Source organism: Anguilla anguilla, chromosome 4 (assembly GCF_013347855.1).
Source record: "Anguilla anguilla isolate fAngAng1 chromosome 4, fAngAng1.pri, whole genome shotgun sequence".
NCBI classification, from domain to species: Eukaryota; Metazoa; Chordata; class Actinopteri; order Anguilliformes; family Anguillidae; genus Anguilla; species Anguilla anguilla.
This window is the reverse complement of record NC_049204.1, coordinates 20206903-20229584: the sequence shown is the minus strand read 5'-3', so window position 1 is coordinate 20229584 and position 22682 is coordinate 20206903. Positions and strand designations below refer to the sequence as shown.

The 22682-nt window shown below is 38.9% G+C and overlaps 1 protein-coding gene across 1 annotated transcript; it reads right to left on the bottom strand.

Annotated features, from left to right (window-relative positions):
• Nucleotides 1-1217: 1217 nt before the first annotated feature.
• Nucleotides 1218-16427, bottom strand: LOC118224816 (myosin-7-like). The gene is made up of 39 exons (XM_035412550.1): nt 16351-16427; nt 16059-16142; nt 15454-15662; nt 14889-15032; nt 14650-14806; nt 14468-14495; nt 14277-14382; nt 14040-14132; nt 13856-13919; nt 13650-13748; nt 13458-13561; nt 13173-13311; nt 12873-12991; nt 12272-12421; nt 11997-12167; nt 11390-11699; nt 10688-10758; nt 9467-9672; nt 8976-9099; nt 8761-8897; nt 8422-8677; nt 8054-8296; nt 7801-7977; nt 7320-7465; nt 6905-6995; nt 6404-6793; nt 6127-6253; nt 5925-6043; nt 5623-5819; nt 5328-5511; nt 5067-5232; nt 4856-4980; nt 3220-3528; nt 2827-3030; nt 2443-2739; nt 2248-2352; nt 2042-2137; nt 1806-1940; nt 1218-1356 (listed from the first exon to the last, which is right to left on the bottom strand). The coding sequence occupies exons 3-39, from the start codon at nt 15652-15654 to the stop codon at nt 1336-1338; spliced, it is 5811 nt and encodes a 1936-aa protein (XP_035268441.1). The 5' UTR covers nt 15655-15662; nt 16059-16142; nt 16351-16427; the 3' UTR covers nt 1218-1335.
• Between the last annotated feature and the right edge of the window lie 6255 nt (nt 16428-22682).

Sequence of the window (22682 nt, the reverse complement as noted above, 5' to 3'; positions counted from 1 at the left end):
GTGTTATTATCATGGGATTATATTATAAATCTGGGTAATATGAAAGTTGTTTTCACGTCTTAATGGAAAGATCTCTGCCGGGCCGATTTCATACCATACAGAAGTGAATAGAAACCGACACAAATTCTAAAATCTGAAAAGCTGTTGTATGCTTTGGTTTGCAGCTGGGTAAAGTACACAAAATAGTAAGTAAATAGGCTTTTACATCCAAAAGACTGACAGGGTCCTTTAAAGTGAGTGTCCAAAGCGTGTGTCTGGGAGAAAAGATTTTTGTTGGTGGTTTTCAATAAGACAATATGTTGGTTATGTGTGGTGTATTTAACAGAGGGAGCTACATGGCCACTGGTAGCACACTTGTGGTAATCCCAATTTTCAGGTTTAAATGAATTGTGATGTAAATGCCTGCTATAATTGTATGATATATTCTTCTAATATATAAACTCTTCCACTGCCTCTATGGCTGTGTAAAGTAAGGGATACAGAACTGACTTCGTGCCTCCAAAGCTGTGGGTTCCATTCCCAGGTGAGGCATCACCACAAGGTACGTAAACAGAACTGCTTCAGTGAAACTAGAAGCTGTTGAACGTGTAAGATGGAAGGCGCACCATGCATAGGGTGTAGGGGATAGGTCTTATGGTGTAGGGCATGGATAGTCACATCTGGACCTCAAATCCAAATCCACCCCTGGTTTTTTCCCCCAGGTAATTAACTGAACAATTACTGCTACCGATTCAGCAGGCTGTATTCACACCTGATTCCCAGGTAAAAGGGAGGGTGGAAATCCAGCATCTTGTCTTGGACCTGGAAGGCCATGATTTGAGCAAGAGTATAGGGCATTGTGGGTGTAGGGCAACGGAAGTAGGCCAAAAAGGTGTGGTTGGGTTTAGGGCACAGAGAGCAGGGCATAGAGTGTTGGTTGAAGGATAGAGGGCATCGGAATAGGGCACAGAGTGTAGGTTATAGCGCATAGTGTAACCTATGCAGGTTTTAGTTTTCTTGTGAAGAATTTTGTTTTCATGGATATTCCACATGACGAAGCTAGCTAATGTCTGCTTTGCTAATGCTCTTTTGGGAAAAAATGTTCAGTGCCGTACAAAGACACAGTATTCTATGCAGACAGAAAAATAAAGCCAAAAATGAAACAGTGCAAATCAGTCTAATGGTGTCATTTTGCCAATCAACACAAAATTCAGAAAGCAATTCAATGCATAGACGTATTTCTATTCTAGATTTTTTTTTTAATACTTTTTTTATCTGGCTGAATTACAGGAAAAGGAAGACAGGAAACTAAAGCACAGCAAGTCGAAGGGTTTCAGAAAGGTCCATCTGAGAGCTTCACTCTTCATCATGCCCTTTCTGTAGTGTGAAAAGAGAGATGGGGAAATATGGTTAGTGTCTTCCTTTGAGAATCCGCTATGAGTTTGTTCATTAGACATAAACTGGACATAGACATTATCCTCCATAGTTAGTTTGTGCTTTTAAACGATTAATTTCTGAATAAATAATGGATACTATAGACTTTAGACAGGCCTCAGACTTGCATTGGATCATAAGTATGCATCACTGTAAGGCAAAATTCTGTATGTTAAATCAGATTTTCTCATAGAAGTGTTCTAATTTCTTACAGTTGGGGTTATTTTATGATTATACAATTTAAAATTTAGCAGTTATTCGAAAATGAAAGCATCTGTACATGTGTTACTGGACCAGGGAGGCTTGCAGTCAACTACATCGCTAACACAAAAGGAGAATGAGGAATAGACAACAAAATTAAATCAGTGAATTAACAGTAAATAACTTCTAACCTTGGAACCTGCATCACGGCTCTTGGCACGCAGCTTGTTGACCTGAGACTCTGCGACGTCGGCTCGCTCCTCTGCCTCATCCAGCTCGTGCTGCAGCTTGCGGAACTTGGTTAGATTGCTGTTAGCCTGTTCCTCCTGAGACACAGAGAGCACACACAGCACATGATGAAAGCCTGGCTGGGAGACACTGCTGTGAAATATATGAATCAGTATACCGAAGGGATGTTGGCACTTACAGCCTCCTCTGCAGTTCTCTTGTAGGACTTGACCTTCAGTTGCAGCTTGTCCACCAGGTCCTGCAGACGAGCCAAATTCTTACGATCCTCTTCAGTCTGCAAAGAAAAAAGGCAATTCATAATACACAAATAGACAATGTGATTATAAAAAATAATAAAGCACTTATATATTTTGAAATATGATAGATAACCGAAAGGAAAGGTACCTGGTAGGTGAGCTCTTTGATGCGTCTCTCATATTTGCGGATTCCCTTCAGAGAATCACTACTCTTCTTCTGCTCCATTTCCACCTCATTTTCTAGCTCTCTCACCTACAAATTCAAATGAATATGAATTCTGTTTCTAAATGTATCACTATGTAATTCCAGCAGAAGACATAAGCGGAAGTAGTAGACACTCACACGAGCTTCCAGTTTCTGAACTTGCTTCTTGCCTCCCTTCAAGGCAATTTGCTCAGCTTCATCCAGACGGTGCTGCAGGTCCTTGATGGTCTGCTCCATGTTCTTCTTCATGCGCTCAAGGTGAGCACTGGTGTCTTGCTCTTTCTTCAGCTCCTCTGCCATCATGGCTGCATCGGTAATGGCCTTTTTGGCTTTTTCCTCAGCGTTCCTGCATTCCTGCACAGCTTCCTCCACTTCGGTCTGAAGCTGGGCTGTGTCACCCTCCAGCTTCTTCTTCTGGTTGAGCAGGCTGGTATTCTGCAACCAGATTTGAACAGCACAGTTTCAATGTCATCAGTTTGAATAGTGTGAAACTATTAAATGGATGCCATAGTTTTTACTTACCTGAGAGTGCAGAAGCTGTACTCTCTCGCTGACATCCAGCAGTTCCTGCTCAGCCAGCTTACGGCCTCTCTCTGTCTGCTCCACCATAGATCTCAGTTCATCCAGCTCTGCCTGTAGCAGATTGTTGCGTCTCTCAACAATGGCAATGTTCTCCTTTAGGTCATCATTGGCACGAAGAGATTCATCCAAATGCAGCTGAGCATCCTGTTGAAGAAGGAATTTATAATTAAGTTTTACATTAAACTAATCAATATGAAGCCACCATGCAATCTTCAAATTACAAATGTAAACATTTCTACACAGTATCTGTCCAAAAATTATCTAATTGAATTCATTAATTATCCCTGGCACATTGGCACAAAATTTTGCATGCAAAAACTGGTATTAAAATACCTTCAGGTGAGAGTGGAGACCCTTGAGCTGCTTCTGGGCCTCAGCTGCCTGCCTGTTGGCCTGACTGAGCTGTATCTCCATCTCATTAAGGTCACCTTCCATCTTCTTCTTCAGCCTGAGAGCCTCGTTCCTACTGCGAGTCTCGGCCTCCAGGGAGCTCTGCAGGGTGTCCACCACTCTTTGCTGGTTTCTCTTAGCCTGCTCCATCTCCTCATCCTTCTCAGTCAGCTTGCGTTCAATATCAGCTTTCACCTGATTAAACTCCAGCTGGGCCCTCAGAATCTTGCCCTCCTCATGTTCCAGGGAACCCTTCCAGAATTCAAAGTTTGTTGTTAATTTAATTGCTATATCTAGACTGTATGTTAGACACATGTATGCATATATACATTGTACAAATGTATGGCTTGTATATGTCGTAGGACGGCGTGTAGCACAGTGGGTAAGGAACTGGGCTTGTAACCGAGAGGTCACAGGTTCGATTCCCGGGTAGGACACTGCCGTTGTACCCTTGAGCAAGGTACTTAACCGAAATTGCTTCAGTATCCAGCTGTATAAATGGATACAATGTAAAATGCTATGTAAAAGTTGTGTAAGTCGCTCTTGATAAGAGCGTCTGCTAAATGCCTGTAATGTAATATGTACAGTGTTCAAATTGATGGGAGTCTGGCAAAGGTTATGGGCCCCCCATAAAGGATAAAGGATAAACCCTCGAAACAAATAGGGTCCCTAGAAATTGTGGCAGTACAAATATTTTTGATGTCCTGTGCTTATTTGGTTGGCCTAAATATGATGCCAGTAATTCCATAGCCTTCTCTTTTTCAGAAATTCCAGGTAAGCCCATCTATTTAAATATAGCCTATCACTCCTGTCTGACCTGAGCAAAGTATGATGTGCTTTGTCATCCCTCACATTCTGCTGATTGCCAAGCTTCACTAGCAATACTCCTGGCACGTTGGTTATGTGTGGATTTCGTGTCATATTACCAATACAATTGACATCTATTGATATCTGTTGGAAAATGAACAATAACTAGTGGCTAAACATCACAGCTAACAAAATATCAAAAGGTGATCTGTGTGTGTGTGTGTGTGTGTGTGTGTGTGTGTAGGTGCTGTATCAAGGAAGGAAAGGGGTGGGGGTTGAATACCTGCCACAGTGAACAGTGGAAAAAAGAAAAGAAAATTCAAAGTAAAAATATAATTTTCTAGCTATTAGAATTTCCATATCATTTGGAAGTTAGGTAGCTTTTTGCCAGTCACGCAGTGACATCAGTTACTTTTATGGCTATGACCCACCTACTAATCATTTGCAAATCAACAGTGGTATGATACCAATGAAGGAGCTTCGCTTTGAAATTAGCTCTGATTCAAAATGAAATATACAGAAGGAGTTGCTGTCTCAACCCTTTTTTCAAATGGATATTTCTTCATGGATTAGCACCCCTTGTAGCAAACCAAAATAAAGCCTTTGGATATTGTTTAATATCTTTACAATTGACTATTTTAAGAAGGGCATGCCTTCAATTCTGTAACATTAGGGACCCCCTAAAAATTCCATCCAGTTCAAAGACTGAATATGTATAGTGGTAGACATACATACATTGTGACATTATGTATTTAACATTTTTTACACTCACCTCTGCTTCCTCCAAGGCAGCCTGGATTTCAGCCTTCTCCTGCTCCAGTTGTTTCCTTATTTTCTCCAGCTCATGGATACTTTTTCCTCCTTCAGCAAGTTGCTCAGTGAGGTCAGAAATTTCCTCTAGTTAAAAAAACACATAGTTAAATATGTGGCTAAAGGTTAAATAGTATTTGTATGAAGCATCAAGACTGCTTGTAACTACTTACCTTGAAGGTTCTTATTCTCCCTCTTCATCGTCTCCAGATGCTCCAGTGACTCCTCATAGGAGTTTTTCAGTTTGAAGAGCTCAGTACTGAGAGATCTGGCCTCCTTCTGGGCGCTCTCCAACTCACTTTGAGCCTCTTCATATTTCTGCTTCCACTCAGCCAGGACCTGTTGGGATCACAACAGCAAACTCAATCAAAACAATGCCTTAAGAAGACTTCCATTAATTGAGAAATTCTTTGGTGATCTCAGTTCTTCAGAACCTTGTCAAAGTTCCTTTGCTTCTTGTCCAGAGCGGCAGCAGCTGCATTAGATCTCTCCACATCCACCATGAGATCTTCAATCTCATTCTGCAGCCTGTGTTTGGTCTTCTCCAGGGAGGAACATTTAGCATTTACGGCTTCCACAGCCTCTTCTGCATCCTGCAGCCGCTGAGCCAGTTTCTTCCTGGATACAGTAAAGGGGGATGAATAAGGCTGATAAGACTGGTTTCCTTCATCACACTGAATTTCCTGCTTGCCTCTTTAAATATGAAAACATGCTGCTCTCATTCCTTACTTTGCTTCCTCCAGTTCCTCAGTCCTCTGGATAGCATCAGTTTCATACTTGGTTCTCCACTGAGCCACCTCAGAGTTGGCCTTGGAGAGACTGCGCTGCAGCTCAGCCTTAGCCTCCTGTTCCTCCTCATACTGCTCTCTCAGCAGGTCACAATCATGGCGAGAAGACTGAACCGCATGGGCCAGGGCATTCTTTGCCTGCAGGGTACACAAGATGATTCTGAGAGTAATTATTTGTTCAAAGGTCAAAAATTAATATGCAACGTGTGGAAATATTTTATTGTACGTCTCTAAATAATGTACCTTGACTTCTTCCTCCAGCTGTCTTTTGAGGTCTTCAATTTGCTGAGTGTAGGACTGCTTGCCTCTCGTCAGTTGAGAGACTAATGAGTCCTTCTCTTCTAGCAGCCTGGAAAGCTCCCCTAATATTTAAAAAACAATCAGTGATGACACTTTCATTGCTTTTAGATAAATCTGCAAATAGAAGTATAATGGATATGCTTACCATTTTCAGTCTGTAGCTTAGCTTTCTGCATAGTGAAGTCGTTGATGCTGCGTTGGCCTTCCTCAGCCTTGGTTCTGTACTCAGTCACCTGATCTTCTAGAGTTCTGCACATCTTTTCTAAATTTGTCTGAAATATTTGTAACAATGAGACATGCCATGATGCTGCTTTGATTCGTTCACGGAATGTAAAAAAATAGCAAATTGTAATTCTAAAATGGACACATCAGAACAGAATCTTGGGATACTGTACAGTAAATCTTACATGAAATCACTTTACCTTGGACTTGACGATCTGCTCCATGTTGGAGACCACGTCATCTAGCTCCAGTCTGAGCTCACTCTTCTCCTTCTCCAGCTTCTGCTTCACTCTCTGCAGGTTGTCAATCTGCTCCCCCAGGTCAGCCACGCTGTCAGCATGTTTCTTCCTCAGTGTGGCAGCTGTGGCCTCATGCTGCAGAGTGGCCTCTTCAAGGTCTCTGCGCATCTTCTGGAATTCTGCCTCCCTCTTCTTGTTCATCTCAATCTGGGCAGCTGTGGCCCCACCAGCCTCCTCCAGCCTCTCGCTGATCTCCTCCAGCTCTCTGGACAAGTCTGCCCTCTGTTTCTCCACCTTCGCACGAGCAGCTCTCTCTGCTTCAAGCTCTTCCTCCAGCTCTTCAATTCGGGCCTAGAAAACGAAGAAAGTTAGTTTTATATAACTTATATTTAAGGTGGTACCTCAGCATTCATGTCTATTCACAAATCATTCTAGATTACTTTCAGATAACAGTCAAATAACCTGCAGCTCCTTCAGTTTCTTCTGGAGCTGAGCACCCAAATTCTGTTCATCCTCAACCCTGCTGTTGAGCTGGCTGATCTCAAAGTCTTTCCTGAGTAGAAACAGAAGAGGGAGTTCTCAGAGATACACTAGAAGCTTAAAATTACTGTGCGTGTTTTTTTGTGGAAATGAGCACATTCATAGTGATCAATTAAAATATTTCTTGTGGGTATAAACGGCTTGTTTTGCAAAGACACCAGGCTCTAAATACAAGTCAGGAGATTTACCAGGATTGAGCGGAAGCTGCTAGCTTTTTGCAATAAGTGGCATACTTTTAGATTGTTGTCCACATTTTCCATTTATTTATGTTTTCGTAACATTTATAGATCATTACTCAGATGAAATTACATGTACGTAGGATTGGTTATGATCTTACTTCTTCAACTTTTCTTCCATCTGCTGCTTATCATTCTCCAGGTCCATTAAACTCTCCTGAGTTAACTTTAAGTCTCCTTCTAGCTTACGTTTAGCCCTCTCAAGATCCATTCTTATCTTTTTCTCTTGCTCAAGAGATCCTTCAAGCTGTTGAAAGACAAAAAATGGAATTAACAGGTAAAGTCTTGTTTACTCTTCCTTGGCAATATTCTATTCATTGTAATTTATTATCAACAGTCATGCTGTAAAGATTCACATCGTGTTATATAATATTTTTTGTATGCTTCTGTATGCCACTGTATTAAACTGTCACTACATTACAGGCCGGCATTGAAAAAAGGAATCAACAGTTAGCCATTACGTAGAGACAAGTATCAGTATCAGTTATCTGTCTTGTAATTAAAGCTTTGGGAACCCTTCCCCCAACAGCACAGAAAGCTTTAATTATTTGGTGCTATCATTCTTTTTTCTGGGGTGCTCACATCATCAACCTGCTGCTCCAGTTTAGCCTTAGCTTTGGTCAGCGTGTTGACTTTGTCCTCCTCACTCTGCAGGTCATCCAGGGTTTGCTGGTGAGCCTCCTGGAGAGCCTTCTTCTCCTTTGTCAGTTTGGCGATGATTTCATCTAGAGCTGCCATTTCCTCAGTCATGTTCTTCACCTATAAACACAAACCAAAGAGTGAACAGACAGTTCTCAGCCTCATTTATTAGTTTGAAAAATGTAGAAGTACAGACCTTGTTTTCAGTGGCATGTTTCTCTTTCTCCACTTTAGCCAGAGTCAACTCCAGATCATCAATGTCCTTCTTGAGCTCAGAACACTCATCCTCCAGCTTCCTCTTCTTAGCAGTCAGCTCTGAGTTCATCTCCTCCTCATCATCCAGTCTTTCTGTCTGCTCTTTGACTTTGGCCTCAAGCTGGATCTTATTCTTGATCAGCCCTTCACATCGCTCCTCAGCATCACCAAGATTATCTTGTTCCTGATGACAGTGTGCATATATTAATCGAGGAAATGAATGACCAGGTCACCTCATACCTTTGTCAACATTAAAATTAATCCTGTAAAGTAGTATTTATATTAATAGACTGTTTGTTGTTTACTTACAGTTTGAACTTGCAGCTGAAGGTCATTCTTCTCTTGGAGAAGAGTGACCATCTTTTCTTCCAGCTCCTTCTTACGGGCTTCAGCCTTTGCATATGCTTCTTTGAGCTTTAGGAACTCCTCTTTCATGTTGGCCATTTCTTTCTCGGTCTCTGCAGACTTCAACAGAGGTTTGATCTTGAAATAAAGTTTCATCCAAGGCCAGTTCTTCACACCCATGAATGCTCGCACATTCCATTGGATCACAAGCAAGGAGTCCCTAGGATTTCACACAAAAAAAGGGTATAAAAATGCAATCTATCTTCTATTTCATTTTAAGGATAGAGATATCAACATCCTGACCTTCGCTCCACAATCTTCTGGAACTCAATTCTTGAGAGAATACCACGGGACCTGGCTTGGATTCCAGTGATAATGAGAGCCAGACGTTCATCTCTCATCTCCTCCAGGGTGCCCAGCAGACCGGCTTTGAAGAACACCTGATGTACAGAGATACGGCGTGTACTTATTTTTCTTGTCATTAAAATCACATCAACGGTAATTAATTCAGTTTATACCTTGGTATGTCCTAATCTATATTGGGTGTGGTCAATGTCCAGAGACCCCAGAAGTTTCTCTGCCGCCTTCTTATTGTCAATGAATTGTCCCTCGGGTATAGCGGATGGGTTCAGGATACGGTATCTGTAATGGGATGTATAATATTAAACCATTCAGTTATGCAAATACATTTGGCACCTTTTGGCTTGGCAATATACACTACTTAAGTTAATTTTCAACAATTACAAGTTTGGAGTGTACATGTATGAAAGGACCGCAGCATATTCTTTTCTTAACTTTTCAATTTTAATGTTGTTCTGTTCAATCAATTGCCTATTGGAATCGCTACAGTGAATACCACATGGACTCACTGTACTATTCACTATATGAACATCATCACAGAATTGGGAGTCAGCTTATTCTTTGTTTGCTGAGACCTTCATGCCTTCTGTATGGTAATCTGACACCCCTTATTTTGCCTCGATGCACTATGATGATTAATGATCACAACCTTTGTTTGAAGTCTCCATACAGGATCCTGTTGGGGAAGCCCTTTCTGCAGATCCGGATGCCTTCCAGCACACCGTTACAGCGCAGCTGGTGCATGACCAGAGGGTTCTCCATGGCCCCAGGAGTCTTGGTCTCATTGGGGATGAGGCAGCGCACAAAATGCGGGTGAGTAGATTTTAAGTTGGTCATCAGCTTATTCAGATTTTCCTTGAGTTGGAAAAACACATAATCCTCCGATTACATAATTCATTAACAACACATCACTGTTTTGTGAAAACCTAAAAACAGCAGGAAGAGACAAACCCCAGGTACTGCCTCAGCAATACCATGTAACTATGCAGTAGTAAATGACCTTGTAGTTTTTCCCAAGATATTAAACTGGTTATGAACAGAAAGTGCCAAATGTTTTATATCCTTAACAAACAGATTATCCTTGGTTTCCAGAAAGAGCATGCACACTGGCTTCCCTTGCATATCATCTCATTTCTTACAGTAGGCCAAGGACTTATATAGTGACAGGAGAGATATAAATGATAGCAGTAAAAACATTATTAGGAGTAAGGCCACTCCTGTTGTATGATGGTGTTGTATTATTGCTGAACAATGTCATTTGATGTTTAAACTTGATTAAAATCTTTGGTCATGTCAGCCAGATTTCAATTTCAAAGCCAGATTTTGGGGCAATCTTTCAAAAGGATTGTTAGCCAGCGATGAAAGCATTCATCTTCTTAAAAAATAACTTTCATTATTCTGTACTTTTGTAGCTAGATTAAACAGAACCACCAGCTGATGTATATCGGTATTAGGTTTCATGCACTGCTAGCAAGCATAGCGGTATTAGTCACAATGGCTTTAAAAATTCCACTCAAAGCATGTCAAAGTGTCATTTCAATGATTCGTCTCTCTCATTCTTGCTTGTTGTTGCCTGACACATAATTGGTACTGACTCTGCTACATTTCTGTAAGATGGATCAAGCTATCTACCAGAGTCAGTTAGGTAGGGGAAGTTATGTAACTCCTTTAGGGCCTCTTCTGCTGCTGTTATGATATAAATGTATGAAACAGTATTCCATGGTGAGGACAAAGTTTTCCAGAATGTGTGTTTTATTCTGGTGAAGCATCTAATCATGCCAAAGGATACTTTAAAAATGTTTAAGCAATATTTAAGCAATGGTGTTTTAACAATTTACTCATAATTACATTTAGAAATGTTTTTACTCACCCTGTGAAGAGCTGAAACAGTCTGGAAGGAAGAGCCCTTCTTCTTTCCACCACCCTTGCCTTTCCCTGAATCTTTTTGTGAATAATACATTATAGGAAGAACATAAGATGTTAAAAAACCAATTTTAAAGCACAACGGATTTTTAAATCATAATAGCCCCTGCCCTTTCTTCCTGTTATTCATCATTTCTGTCTATTTTGGAGACTTAGCTCTTGCCACCCATGCCTACGCAGAATAAAATGGAGCTGAAGCCCATGACTCTTTTTCATACTTGTGTATTATGGAAATGCTAGCTGCTAGCTCCTGTTCAAGGAAAGGCACTTGTCTAATGACTTGCACCTTGCAACATGTAGGCGTCTGGGGCCTTACAAGGAGGTGATGATGCAGAGGTTACCTGTGGAACACTGGCTAACCTAAGCCAACCCTCGGCTAGCAAGACGTAGCCAATTCTGGCCCTTCAGAAACTAGCAAGGCTCAGCCTTAATCAGAGATACTCGGGAGTAAAAGCACACAATTTTTTGGGGTTATGAGTTTCTTTTACCAAATTTGCCACTTTGGAGTCTCCTTAAAGGACAGTTTAATTTGATGTTGTTGTTACTCACAGACATGGACTTAAAAGACATAAGGTACTTTTAAAGCAAGTGAATTAACTTAGCATGCAAGTTCTACCATCAGTGTCTTTTTCGCATTAAAGAAACAAACCTGCTTCCGACCCGGCATAGTTTACGAAGAGGAAGGACAGTAATTTAAGAGTTGATTTCTGGAAAAGCCCAACCACTGTTTCATTCAGTGGGTCCTTGTTCTTCACCAACCAATTAGAAATATTGTAGTCAACAGTGCCAGCATAGTGAACCAGGGAGAAATGGGCCTCTGGTTTCCCCTTGACAATCCTGGGCTTCTGGAAGTTGTTGGACTTCCCCAGATGGTTGTCATACAGCTTAGCTTTGAAGGTGGCATCACTGGCCTTGGGGAACATGCACTCCTCTTCAAGGATGGACATGATACCCATGGGCTGAAACAATAAAATAATTGACTTCTCTAAAAAAAAAAACATGTAAAAGCTGGAAGGTGTTTCATGTCAAACATTTAACCATTTTGCTGTTAAATGTGGCAAGGCAATGTATCCTATAAAGTCATTACGTTACATTACATTTGGCAGGCACATTTTTCCAAAGCAATGTACAATAACTGCATACTGAAGGTCATTGGAACAACTACAAAACAATGGTCAAGGCTTGCCTAGCTACATCAGCCTGTGTCCACATTACAGAACAGGATGATTTGACAAATGTCACTTTTACTGACCCACCTTTTCAATGAGCTCAATGCAAGCCTGCAAGTCCATGCCAAAGTCAATAAACTCCCATTCAATTCCTTCTTTCTTATACTCCTCTTGTTCCAGCACAAACATGTGGTGATTGAAGAACTGCTGCAGCTTCTCATTGGTGAAGTTAATGCAGAGCTGTTCAAAGGTGTTGTACTGTAATAGAGACATTGTTTGTTTGACCCAAGGATAACAATTTATTATCTGTTTTGACATAAACTGTATTACCTGAACAAGTCATTCATTCAAAAGATACTCACATCAAAGATCTCAAATCCTGCAATGTCCAAAACACCAATAAAGTATTGGCGAGGCTGCTTTGTGTCCAGCGATTGGTTGATTCTCACCACCATCCAGAGGAACATCTTTTCATACACAGACTTGGCCAGAGCACCAATAGAGTAGTTCACCTGTTAGGATGGAGATGATAGTTTAAGCACAAAAAAGTCTTAAGTGCAGCTATGACTCCAGTGCAGCTGGACAAGAAGCACGGTACTCTAAGATTGATCTCAGACTAAGAGTTTACGATTTGCATTTAATGAATAATAGTGTCATGTTGCTTTACAGCCTCACAGCATATAAGTGGTCTACTATAGCTTAATAACTGGTGAAAAAAGTATAAATATATGTATAAATATAAATGTTTAAATCAAAAGTAATTATGTTTACAAAGATCATTTTTGAAAATAATCAGTATTGCTTTTCTTTTTCTAAACTCTTGTACTCTATTATCTTATCTTGCAGATTATTTTACTAGCATCTATAAAAGTTTATTTTTGTGTTAAAATCTTTACTTTTGTGTCTACTTTATGCAGTAGCATGGGGGTTATCTGAAATGAAAAGGGGGGTTTTCTATTATACCTGCTGGACATTTTGTCCTTTGGTGACCCATTCATTCCCTACTTTGACTCTTGGGTGACACAGACCCTTGACGAGGTCAGCAGAGTTCAGACCCATTAAGTAGGCAACCTTGTCTGTATCTGCAAAGTTAATTGAAGATTCCCGTTAATTTGTGGCTCCAGAGCCCCTCTGCAGAAGTACTAGGGACCTTTAGGGTATGAAATAGTATGGTGAACATGATACAGAAAGCTGCTGCCTGCTTTGTGCCATACATAAATTCTTTTATAGGGTAAATTGGGGAAGTCCATTGATGATTCTCACCCTCAGTGCCATCAGCTTCTGCCTGCTCCTCTCTCTGCTTCTGCTTGAACTTCATGTTGCCATAGTGCATGACGGCACCAGTCAGCTTGTAAATGCCATTCTTCTCTTCCTGAGTGAACCCCAGCACATCAAAGGCACTCTAGAGAAAATGTGCACATGTGACGCATTGTTAACTGTGAAACCATAGCTATTCCAATTTACCTCAAGCTTTAGGGACACTTTATGAACCTCATCCGTGAATATGCCTTTCATAGATAGGGAATTCTAGAGGTATATTCTACTCACGTCAGTGGCCATTAACTCATCAGCATCATCAATAGAAGCTACTGTCGTCTCTCCTTGGGAGATGAAGGCGTAGTCATAGGGATTGTTGGTGATGAGCAGCATTTCTAATGAAGAAGAAAAAGGTGTTAGATTTTTGTCTTTTGCTTTAAGTATGGCATTCATCCACAGTGTAGAAGAGAGTGCTGTACTCACCCAGTAGCTCTGGTTTCTTTTGGGATAGGATCTGGTAGAAGATATGGTAGTCTCTCTCAGCTTTCAGCTGGTAGGTTACACGAGACTTCTCCAGAAGGTCTTCAACATAGAGCACAAGACATATGGTCGGTACAGAGAGTTTGAGGGTTAGGGTTAGGGTCATTCTGTAAATATTAAAAATAAAAGGTTTCAAGAGCTGTTCTTACAAGTTTCAATGTCGGCAGAGGACAACTTTCCACTCACTCCAAAGTGAATTCGGATGAATTTGCCCTGATGATAAAATTACATTGTTATGAATATGAATTAAAAGGCATTATGCAGGACAAAGCTACCTTGCAAAATGCTATGCTCTGTACATACTTCTTTAAGACGCAGCCAAAAATTACTTACGAATCTTGAGGAGTTGTCATTTCTGATGGTCTTGGCATTTCCAAAGGCCTCCAGGGCTGGATTAGCCTGGATGATTTGATCTTCCAGGGTACCCTGAGGATCAACACACATTTTCAGTACATGCGTTTTAAAGAATGAACATACATACGAACATAGACACTTAGCTCAAAAAATTACAGAGCTGTAAATTATTCAGTTCTTCCAACATCATTCATTATTTAACACACGCCAAGCCACCTTTTTCTCAGAAGCTGCATCCTTCTTTCCTGGCACAGCTGCTATGCTGGCAAAGTACTGAATGACCCTCTTGGTGTTCACAGTCTTCCCAGCACCAGATTCTCCACTGAAAACAGATGCACAGTTTGGACATACTTAAAATGGAGAAGTACATAAAATCATTGTAAAAAAAAAAAATTGAATGAACTTACGTGATCAGGATGGACTGATTTTCCCTGTCTAAGAAGTGGGAAAACATTGTATTTAATAACTAGTCACATAATAATGAAGTAAAATAAATGTCACATTTATTTATTTCAGATTTCTGAAGTGTTTTGAGTAATCTGAGGCATAAAATAGTGATTAATAAAAATGACTGTAGGTTACATTTCACCTGACAGCATGTACTGATAGGCATTGTCAGAGATGGAGAAGATGTGAGGAGGAGCTTCAGTCCTCTTCTTTCCTCTGTAAGCCTTGACTACAGACTGATCATACACTGGCAGCCACTTGTAGGGGTTGACAGTCACACAGAAGAGCCCAGAGTAGGTCTGTAAATGAAAGAGGTTGTTAGAAGGTCTTTAATGCCAGTCATTGTAACTGTCATGGAGAGATCCAAAGAGTCAAACTCACGTAGATCATCCAGGCTGCATAACGCTCTTTGAGGTTAAACAGCACAGCAGGCTCATGCAGGAAGGTGAACATCGCCATGTCCTCAATTTTATCGAACTTTGGCGGGTTCTGAGGGTGAACATCGCACTCCTTCACAGTTACAGTCTGAGAAAGAAGAGAAACAGTTACATGACATTAAATCAATATATTCTGAGACCTTAATCTTACAGTATTAGCTTAATAAAAATTCTAAATTGGCAAGATAATTTCATGATCATGATTTTTCATGATTTTGATTATTTCAAAATAATTTCATGATTTTGTTGTTGCATAAAGTATGCAACAACAAAAATGAGGAATATGACACTCAGCAAATTCTATACCGAAATAAACCTGGTTTCTTTGAGATTCAGCATTCTCTGTGGATTTCAGAATTTCCTAAATTGCATCAAGGTTAAAAAAGTACCTTGAATCAGTGTACAGTCAAATTTTGGTTAAACAACGCTGATTAGCCAAAATGATGTTGTTCTTCGGAATTACTGTTTATTTTCTCACCACATTGCGTGTATTAATGAACATAATGTACCTTTCCAAATTCAGTCTCAGCGGTGACTTTGTCACCATCCCGGCTGGTGACGGAAGCCTTGACATATTCCACCTCAGGGTCGGGGACAAAACATTCCTTCTTCATGTCAAAGGGACGGGTTTGAGCCTCCAAACGCTCTTTATCAGATTTTCGAAGGAATGGGGCTGCCGGCCCAAATTCTGCCATCAATGCATCACCCATACTTAACTCTGTGAAACACAATAGAAAAATAAATGTCAAAGAGGACATTTAGCTGGTAATTAGCAGTTAATTGCAATGATAATCAATTACAGTGATCATTTTCTGTGTATATCTTTGTATTTTGACTATTCCTATGAATTGAACACATTTCACAAAGTATGAACCAATTTGTTAAATTCTCTGTTATGGATAACATCTGTAATTCATTTTTCATTGAATTCTAAATTTAGTCTTCTTCATCTGCTTATTAAGGCTTGGAAAAATATCTAAATGCATAAAACATAAAATTTGCCAGCATGTTGTACTGTAAATGGTCAAAAATGTAAATCTAAATAAGACATTGTTGAAATCCTTTTGCTATCACACATCAAATATGGAAAAATATATTTTTAAAGTTGACTTACCGACAGTTATTCCACACTTCAAAATACAATGTCTACTGAAACTCTTTCAGGTCTTCACTTGCTTCAGGTTGGTCTTTTCGTTATCTGTTTGGATCAGGGAAATAAATGTAAATCCCAACCACACAATTGAATGTAAGATCCAAATTGTGGTTTTTATTATGTATTTTACAGTTCCATCATCTGAGTAATACCATTTTAGTGATTCAGTAGAATAGTTGTTAAAAGTTCCAATTGGTGTGCCTTATGATGCTGTGCTAGAATGAATTAGACTCTCCGGATGTTCAGTGCTTACCTTTAGATTGGTGGTAGATGGCAGACCTGCTCACTTCTAGACCTGCTGGTCTTGTAATAAAGGGAACTGCTTGTCCTAATATGGAAAGGGGCCATGAATACTGTACGTCGCCTTGGTCATTCAAAAAAGAGACTCCATATTTGGAATGAGGGGTGTATACCTATTCTTTGTATTTGGCTTGTATGTAAGTTACTGGTCTCAGTAGACCAAACTGGTATGTTTTTGGAATCTTTATTGTTTTGACCCATGATCTTACTAAATTGGAGCAAAGAGCTCCAGGGGTAAAGGAGTTCACTTAAACAACAACACAATTAAGTTCTTTTGTTATCAAAATGTTATTCAACTGGAAATGCTACAACAATCAATAGAATATTTTACACTAGTCAGTTAAGGAATATTAATCTGAAGGCGTATTTTTGTTGACACACACAATATTAAATTAGGTCCTTTTCGTTTGCCTTAATTGACTTGATTGAGTCTCTTATTCAAGTCCAATGGCATTGATCACAGGCTGTAATTTCATTCTGCCAGTTTCACAATTCTCCATTTTACATTCAGCCACTGTATTGCATAATTTGCATGTGTTTTACGTGATTGGTTTTCAGCTAAAGACATGAAGCTGTTTACTTATTGTCCATGTGCACACTTCTTAAAATGATACAACAAATATGTATTACATTCACACATTCAAATTTCTATCCCATAACAATCCCTTATGTCACATGTGTGACTGTACGGCTTAAAACCAATCAAGCTGCAAGTGTCAAACAATGTACACTAAGGACTGACGTGGGTGTTAGTGTGTGAAACCTGCAATAAGAACAGGCTGTGATGCGACAGGCACATGCAGCTGTCTTCCAGTCTGGGCAAAGCTAAGGCCAAGGTCGCAGGTGGTCAGTTGTCTATTACCACCTACCACCCACTGAAGGCTTTACCCTTAGCTTCATGCTGTTGACATTGTATTGTCTTTTCCCTTTATCCTTTAGTACAAAGATAACCCTGTGAAATTTCTTGCAGGTTCTTCCTACTGATTGAGGAGCATGGCTTGTGAGCACATAAAAGTCTGGCCATGACTCGTTGAGTTTGTTTAAGATCAACTGTAGCAGCTGATCTGCTTGAAAGGTTTCAATGCACATAAATATACAAACACAAAGATAGATGTGGCACCTTTTTTCTCACATCATATGACAGAATAATAATACAATGCTAATTTGGGGGGATGGGGGACATCTTTATTTTGTTAGTTACTGTGGTTAGAACAATTGAAACATAAGAAAGCCAGAATGGCTTTCCTACAGAAGTATCTTATTTCAAGTAATTAACTTAAACTTTTAATGGCCCTTTTCATAAATGACAGCTTAGTAATTTTTTAAACGATCAGTAGAAAGGCAAAAAAATGTCATTTTAAAGGCATTGTCTGAAATTTTATTATTTTAAAGGTACAGAAGAGACACACAATTGTCAAATTCTCTGAAATGGTGAACTTTTTTGGTTTCAAGGTTTGGGAGTTGCTCACCCTAGACTTCATAGGAAACATTCTCCAATTAAAGATAATGTTTGAATATGAATTCACGAGCACTATCATGTACATTATTACATACAGTATAATCGACTTTGTGGTAAAAGTTATATTGGATGTGTTTAAAGAACTTGCTTTAGCACAAATAAAAAAGGATCTGGGATTCAGCTGGCAGTGGAAGTTAAAAGACAGAGCTGAACCATGGGTCATTAGAGTTCCTAGCACCAAGTGTCTGTGTTAGAGGTCAAGATAGCTGTGAGGATAGCACTGTTCCCTAAGGAAAGTGTGAAGCCTTCTACAGGGTGATAATATTATGATTTTCAGAGAGTGTTTCCTTTCCTTCAAGACTCCTGTTGTACTTTGCCCTTGTCACCTTGTCCTCGCTCTCCGTCTGAGCTTTCATTAGCTGCTGGAGGAGAACGTGGCCTCTGCAGAGGCTCATTCTCAGCTGTCCTGGCTTCTCCTAATTTGAACCTAATTGTTGCTGCATACAGTGCTTGACTACTGTTTGTTTCTCCAAAGCAGCATCCCAGCTCCGCACATGTATTATTAGAGTACATAGCGCAATTTGCACAAACCCTTTGTTTTTTTAAAACAGCTTTTCATCCCTGTTTTTTTTTTTTCATGGCTGTTTTTGTGCATTTTTATAATTCCTTAAATAATGATACAAAACACAATTTTCCATGTTAATCATGCTCATAAATAGGCAGGTTATATCCCCATCACAGAGAAACACTCAACCCTTTGAAAAAGGTTTTTGAATGAATGCCGGCCTTTCAATTACATTGCTTTTTCGAAACAAATCATAATCTAGTTAAAGGATCATTTCAGTTTTTTTCAACTAGGACCCATTTTTCCAAACTATTTCCACCCTGCTGATTGGTAATGATAAAAATTTTGTCACATCTATCTTTGTGGAGCTTTGCTCACCCCAAGAACCACTCCACTCTGCTTTGCAATCTGTGTCTAATGAGGCCACACAAACGAGCCACGAAATGCCCATAAAATTACCTCCCTCAAAATAATAATTGCGTAGTCTGAAGGTGACGTGCATTTACGTAATTTTTCCATCACTCCATTACCAGGTACTTGTTATTCCAGTTTGAGACAGACTATTTTTTTAACGGAAGCATACATTGTTCTTAGTGAGGACTACGGCAGAGAAGTCGCCTCAATATTGTCATAGTTGGGTAAATATTCAGCCATGTTTAATGCTGTGGTAAGCTCCTGTACTGAACAACTCTACCAACACATATCATGTGTGCCTGAATGCAGCCTGCTGCATTGCAAATAAAGAAGTGTTTCTGCAGGGCAAAAATATATTGACAATTACTATTATTAAAGTTTGGAGCAATAACTATTCACAGTTATCTATTAAATACATTTGTATATGCTTACATATACAATATGCAATATGATTATAGGCTACATTTGTATATGTTTTATTTGACAGAAAACCACATTTAGAAGGCTTATTTGTGTGGCCCCATTATACTCCATTGCAAAGCAGAATTGAGCAGTTCTTGGGATGACCAAAACTCCACAAAGAAAGATGTGACAAAACGATTATAAAAACCAATCAGCACGGTGGAATTAGTTAGGATAATGGGTCCAAGTTGAAAAAGCTGCAGTTATCCTTTGAGGCGGACGTGTTTGATCAGCAAAATAGCAAGCTTTAGAGAGTGCATAGGAGAGAGGTTATCAGCTGGAGAGCTGATGACCCCCCACTCAATACTTTATTTATTTGATTGAAATATGATAACAAATGCGGCCGTTAAATCCATTCCTCTATGGTATGTTCATGGAAAACCAATCGGTTGAAAATACAAAGCACAATACAAGCTTGCAAATTGTAGCTTGGCAACAGCAACATAGCTAATAGCTAAGTGGTCCATTGACAGGCTAAATTAATTTTTTCAACTTGTTTGTTATTATAATAAAATAATAATGAGCAAGTAGACTTAACTACTAGGTTTAAAAGTTAGAGAGTTGTAGCATCTTAAAACTTTACCAGAATAACCTTACAACCAAGTGAGATTTTCTTGACTATCAAATAGTGTCATGAAATTGCACCTTTTTTTACCGTTTACAAACATCCAGAAAAAGCACCTAAATGTAATGTTGAATATCTCAGACTGGTCTACAGAAATGACAAACTACTCAAAATGCATTACAATTGTACTAATCATAAGCCTTACAATGGCTGGTACGTTATTACGAAAAATATTCACATATAATTGCTAGTGTTCCACTTGTCACCATAGAGGCCTTAATTTTGAGATAAAATTAAAAACTATGGCATGTAGAGCTTTGCCATATTCCTAGTTTTGTGCATATCGGTCCAGTCATTCTGGAGAAATTGTCATGTTAGTGTTTTTCACAAAATTCTGAATGGTGGAAAATCTAAGTAGGCAGAGCTTTTGCATTCTTGAGGCAAATTTGTGAAGAGAGGGACCTATGTACAAATTTGCATGACTCAAATTCAAGTTTGAGTTCAAACAAGGTGAAAGTTTTCACCTTAATTTGGCTATTATAGCACCACTGCATAGACAAATTTAAAACAAGCACACAAGCATAGGCAAGCTGAATATTATTCAGTCTAGCATCAAAATCTGTCAAAGGAGTAGTGTGCAGACATTTAGGCAGATGGATTAGATTAAATTCATAAGTATGCAAGAGAACACGTAGTGTGATGCTGAAGCAACCACTCAACTATAAAAAGCAAAATTATTAAAGTGTAAATCTGGGAAATGCAAAAAACCCTAAAAAATGGAGTCCCAGGAAAGAATGTATTTCATAATGCCTTTAATATGTGCATCACAGCTATTTACTGTAGATCAAGTTTGTGTTGAATTTTTTATATTAGGCTTAAGAAAAGTTACCTAATTCTCCTATTAAGGCTACAAATTCCGAAAGATCGTAGCAAGAATAATCTCTGAGTAAATTTTAAGAAGAGGCCAAATTTGTGGCTAGGTGCTTTTTGGGAACAAAAATTATTTCTAAGATTGGTTAAATCTAGCCACTCAAAGTGTGTGGATATACTGAAATGTTAATTATGACTCCCAAACCAGGTAGTTATCCCAAAGTAAACAGATTAAATGTAAAGTGACTATATTTAGTTACTCATCCAAATGGTAATAGATAAGTTTATGAAGTTGTATTAAGTAAAGTCGTATTTATTTTCATATTTTAAAGTGGACAACAGTACATCTATTTGCATTGACTTGGCTGCAGTCGGAAAACATAGGCCAGAAGATCTAGCATGCTATAAAAATCAAAGACCAAGGTCTCACATTTCCCCTTTGTGGAATTATACCTGATAATGACAGTTAATACCTGTGAGCGGGAACCTGTCATGTGTCATGCTTCTCTCTGCAATGTAGGGGAGTGCATGATCATCTCAAATTAAGATCAGCTTATGCCTACTATTGCTCATTCCAAATTAGCAACTGCATAGTTTTCTTTTTTATCCATTGGTCAAGCAAAAATATTACAGATGTGGTGCTTCTGCTTTGTGATACTAGTTTTGCTTTCTTTTTCTGAGTAAAAAGCAAATATTCCTAACGTATTCTACAATATATCAGTGTAAGTAAGAGTTCTTATTCTTTCTTTCTTTTTTACTTTACGGTGTTTCCTGTGTTTATTGACACATTAAACTGCAAAAGAAACATTTTAATGCATTTATATGGAGTACATACCACATGTATAGATCATGATATGTTTTGTATACTTCTTTTCCTAGCATTTTGTAAATTCTTTACATAAAATGTATTCTTGCATTTGTACAACACAATACTATAGATAGTTTATTATGGATTGTTCCCAAGGATTGTTTTTTTTTTTTTTGCTAACAGTTCCTTATGGTCCCCTTTGAACCCCAAAGTGATGTTTGCACCCTCCAGTGGAACACAATGACATGGCTGTACAGCTCTCAGGGAGGGTGCAGCTATAACTCTTAGAGACCGCAGTGTTGTTGGAAGGATTTAAGACGTTTACGTTTATTTTGAACCTGGGATTTTCTCCCGTACAACGTTAAACTTGACAGCCTCTTGATGTATGTTGTTTTCAATGATTTTTTGAATAAGGAAACTTGAGAAAAAAATGAGGAACCATTTAGAGGAGGTTGTTAACTGTTAACTGTTGAATTGTGATGAAGGCTAGTAATCATGGAAAATCACTAGTAATCTAATGTTAAGTAATGAAGTGCCACATAAACCCTATGCAGCGACATTTTAAGCTTTCACTGCAAAAAGGTATATAGAAAATCACTAAGATCTTTTTTGTGGTTAATTATGTATTTTATAAACTCCACAGAACTGACAGTGTATCCATACAGTATGGATATTCTCTTCTGATGTGCTGCTTACTGGTAATGATTTTTACGCACTAAACAAGGTCTCAAAGTGATCAATGCCAAATTATTCTGTTGTGGGCGATCAGTGGCTTTTAGGACAGAATTTTTTTTAAAAACAAATTTAAAATCTTAGCTGAATAACACAAGCTTAATATCACACTATTTATTTTATTTTGTTCTTTTTGTATAACTATCAAATTATGAGTTTGATTACACAGTAATTCCATATGTTATTTAATCAAATTATTTATTAATCTCAGTCACTGGCTCACTTTTAACTCATGCTGACACATTAAGTACACACCCTCATCAGTTTTCAACCACATCCAACCACATTTTGCATTTCATTATGATTTTTGTGTGTATAAATATGAACTTTCCTGACTTTAGAATGCATAATTATTTCAAAATTGATCCTAAGTCAGGAGGAAATTGTCAATTTTTGGGAATGTAACATTT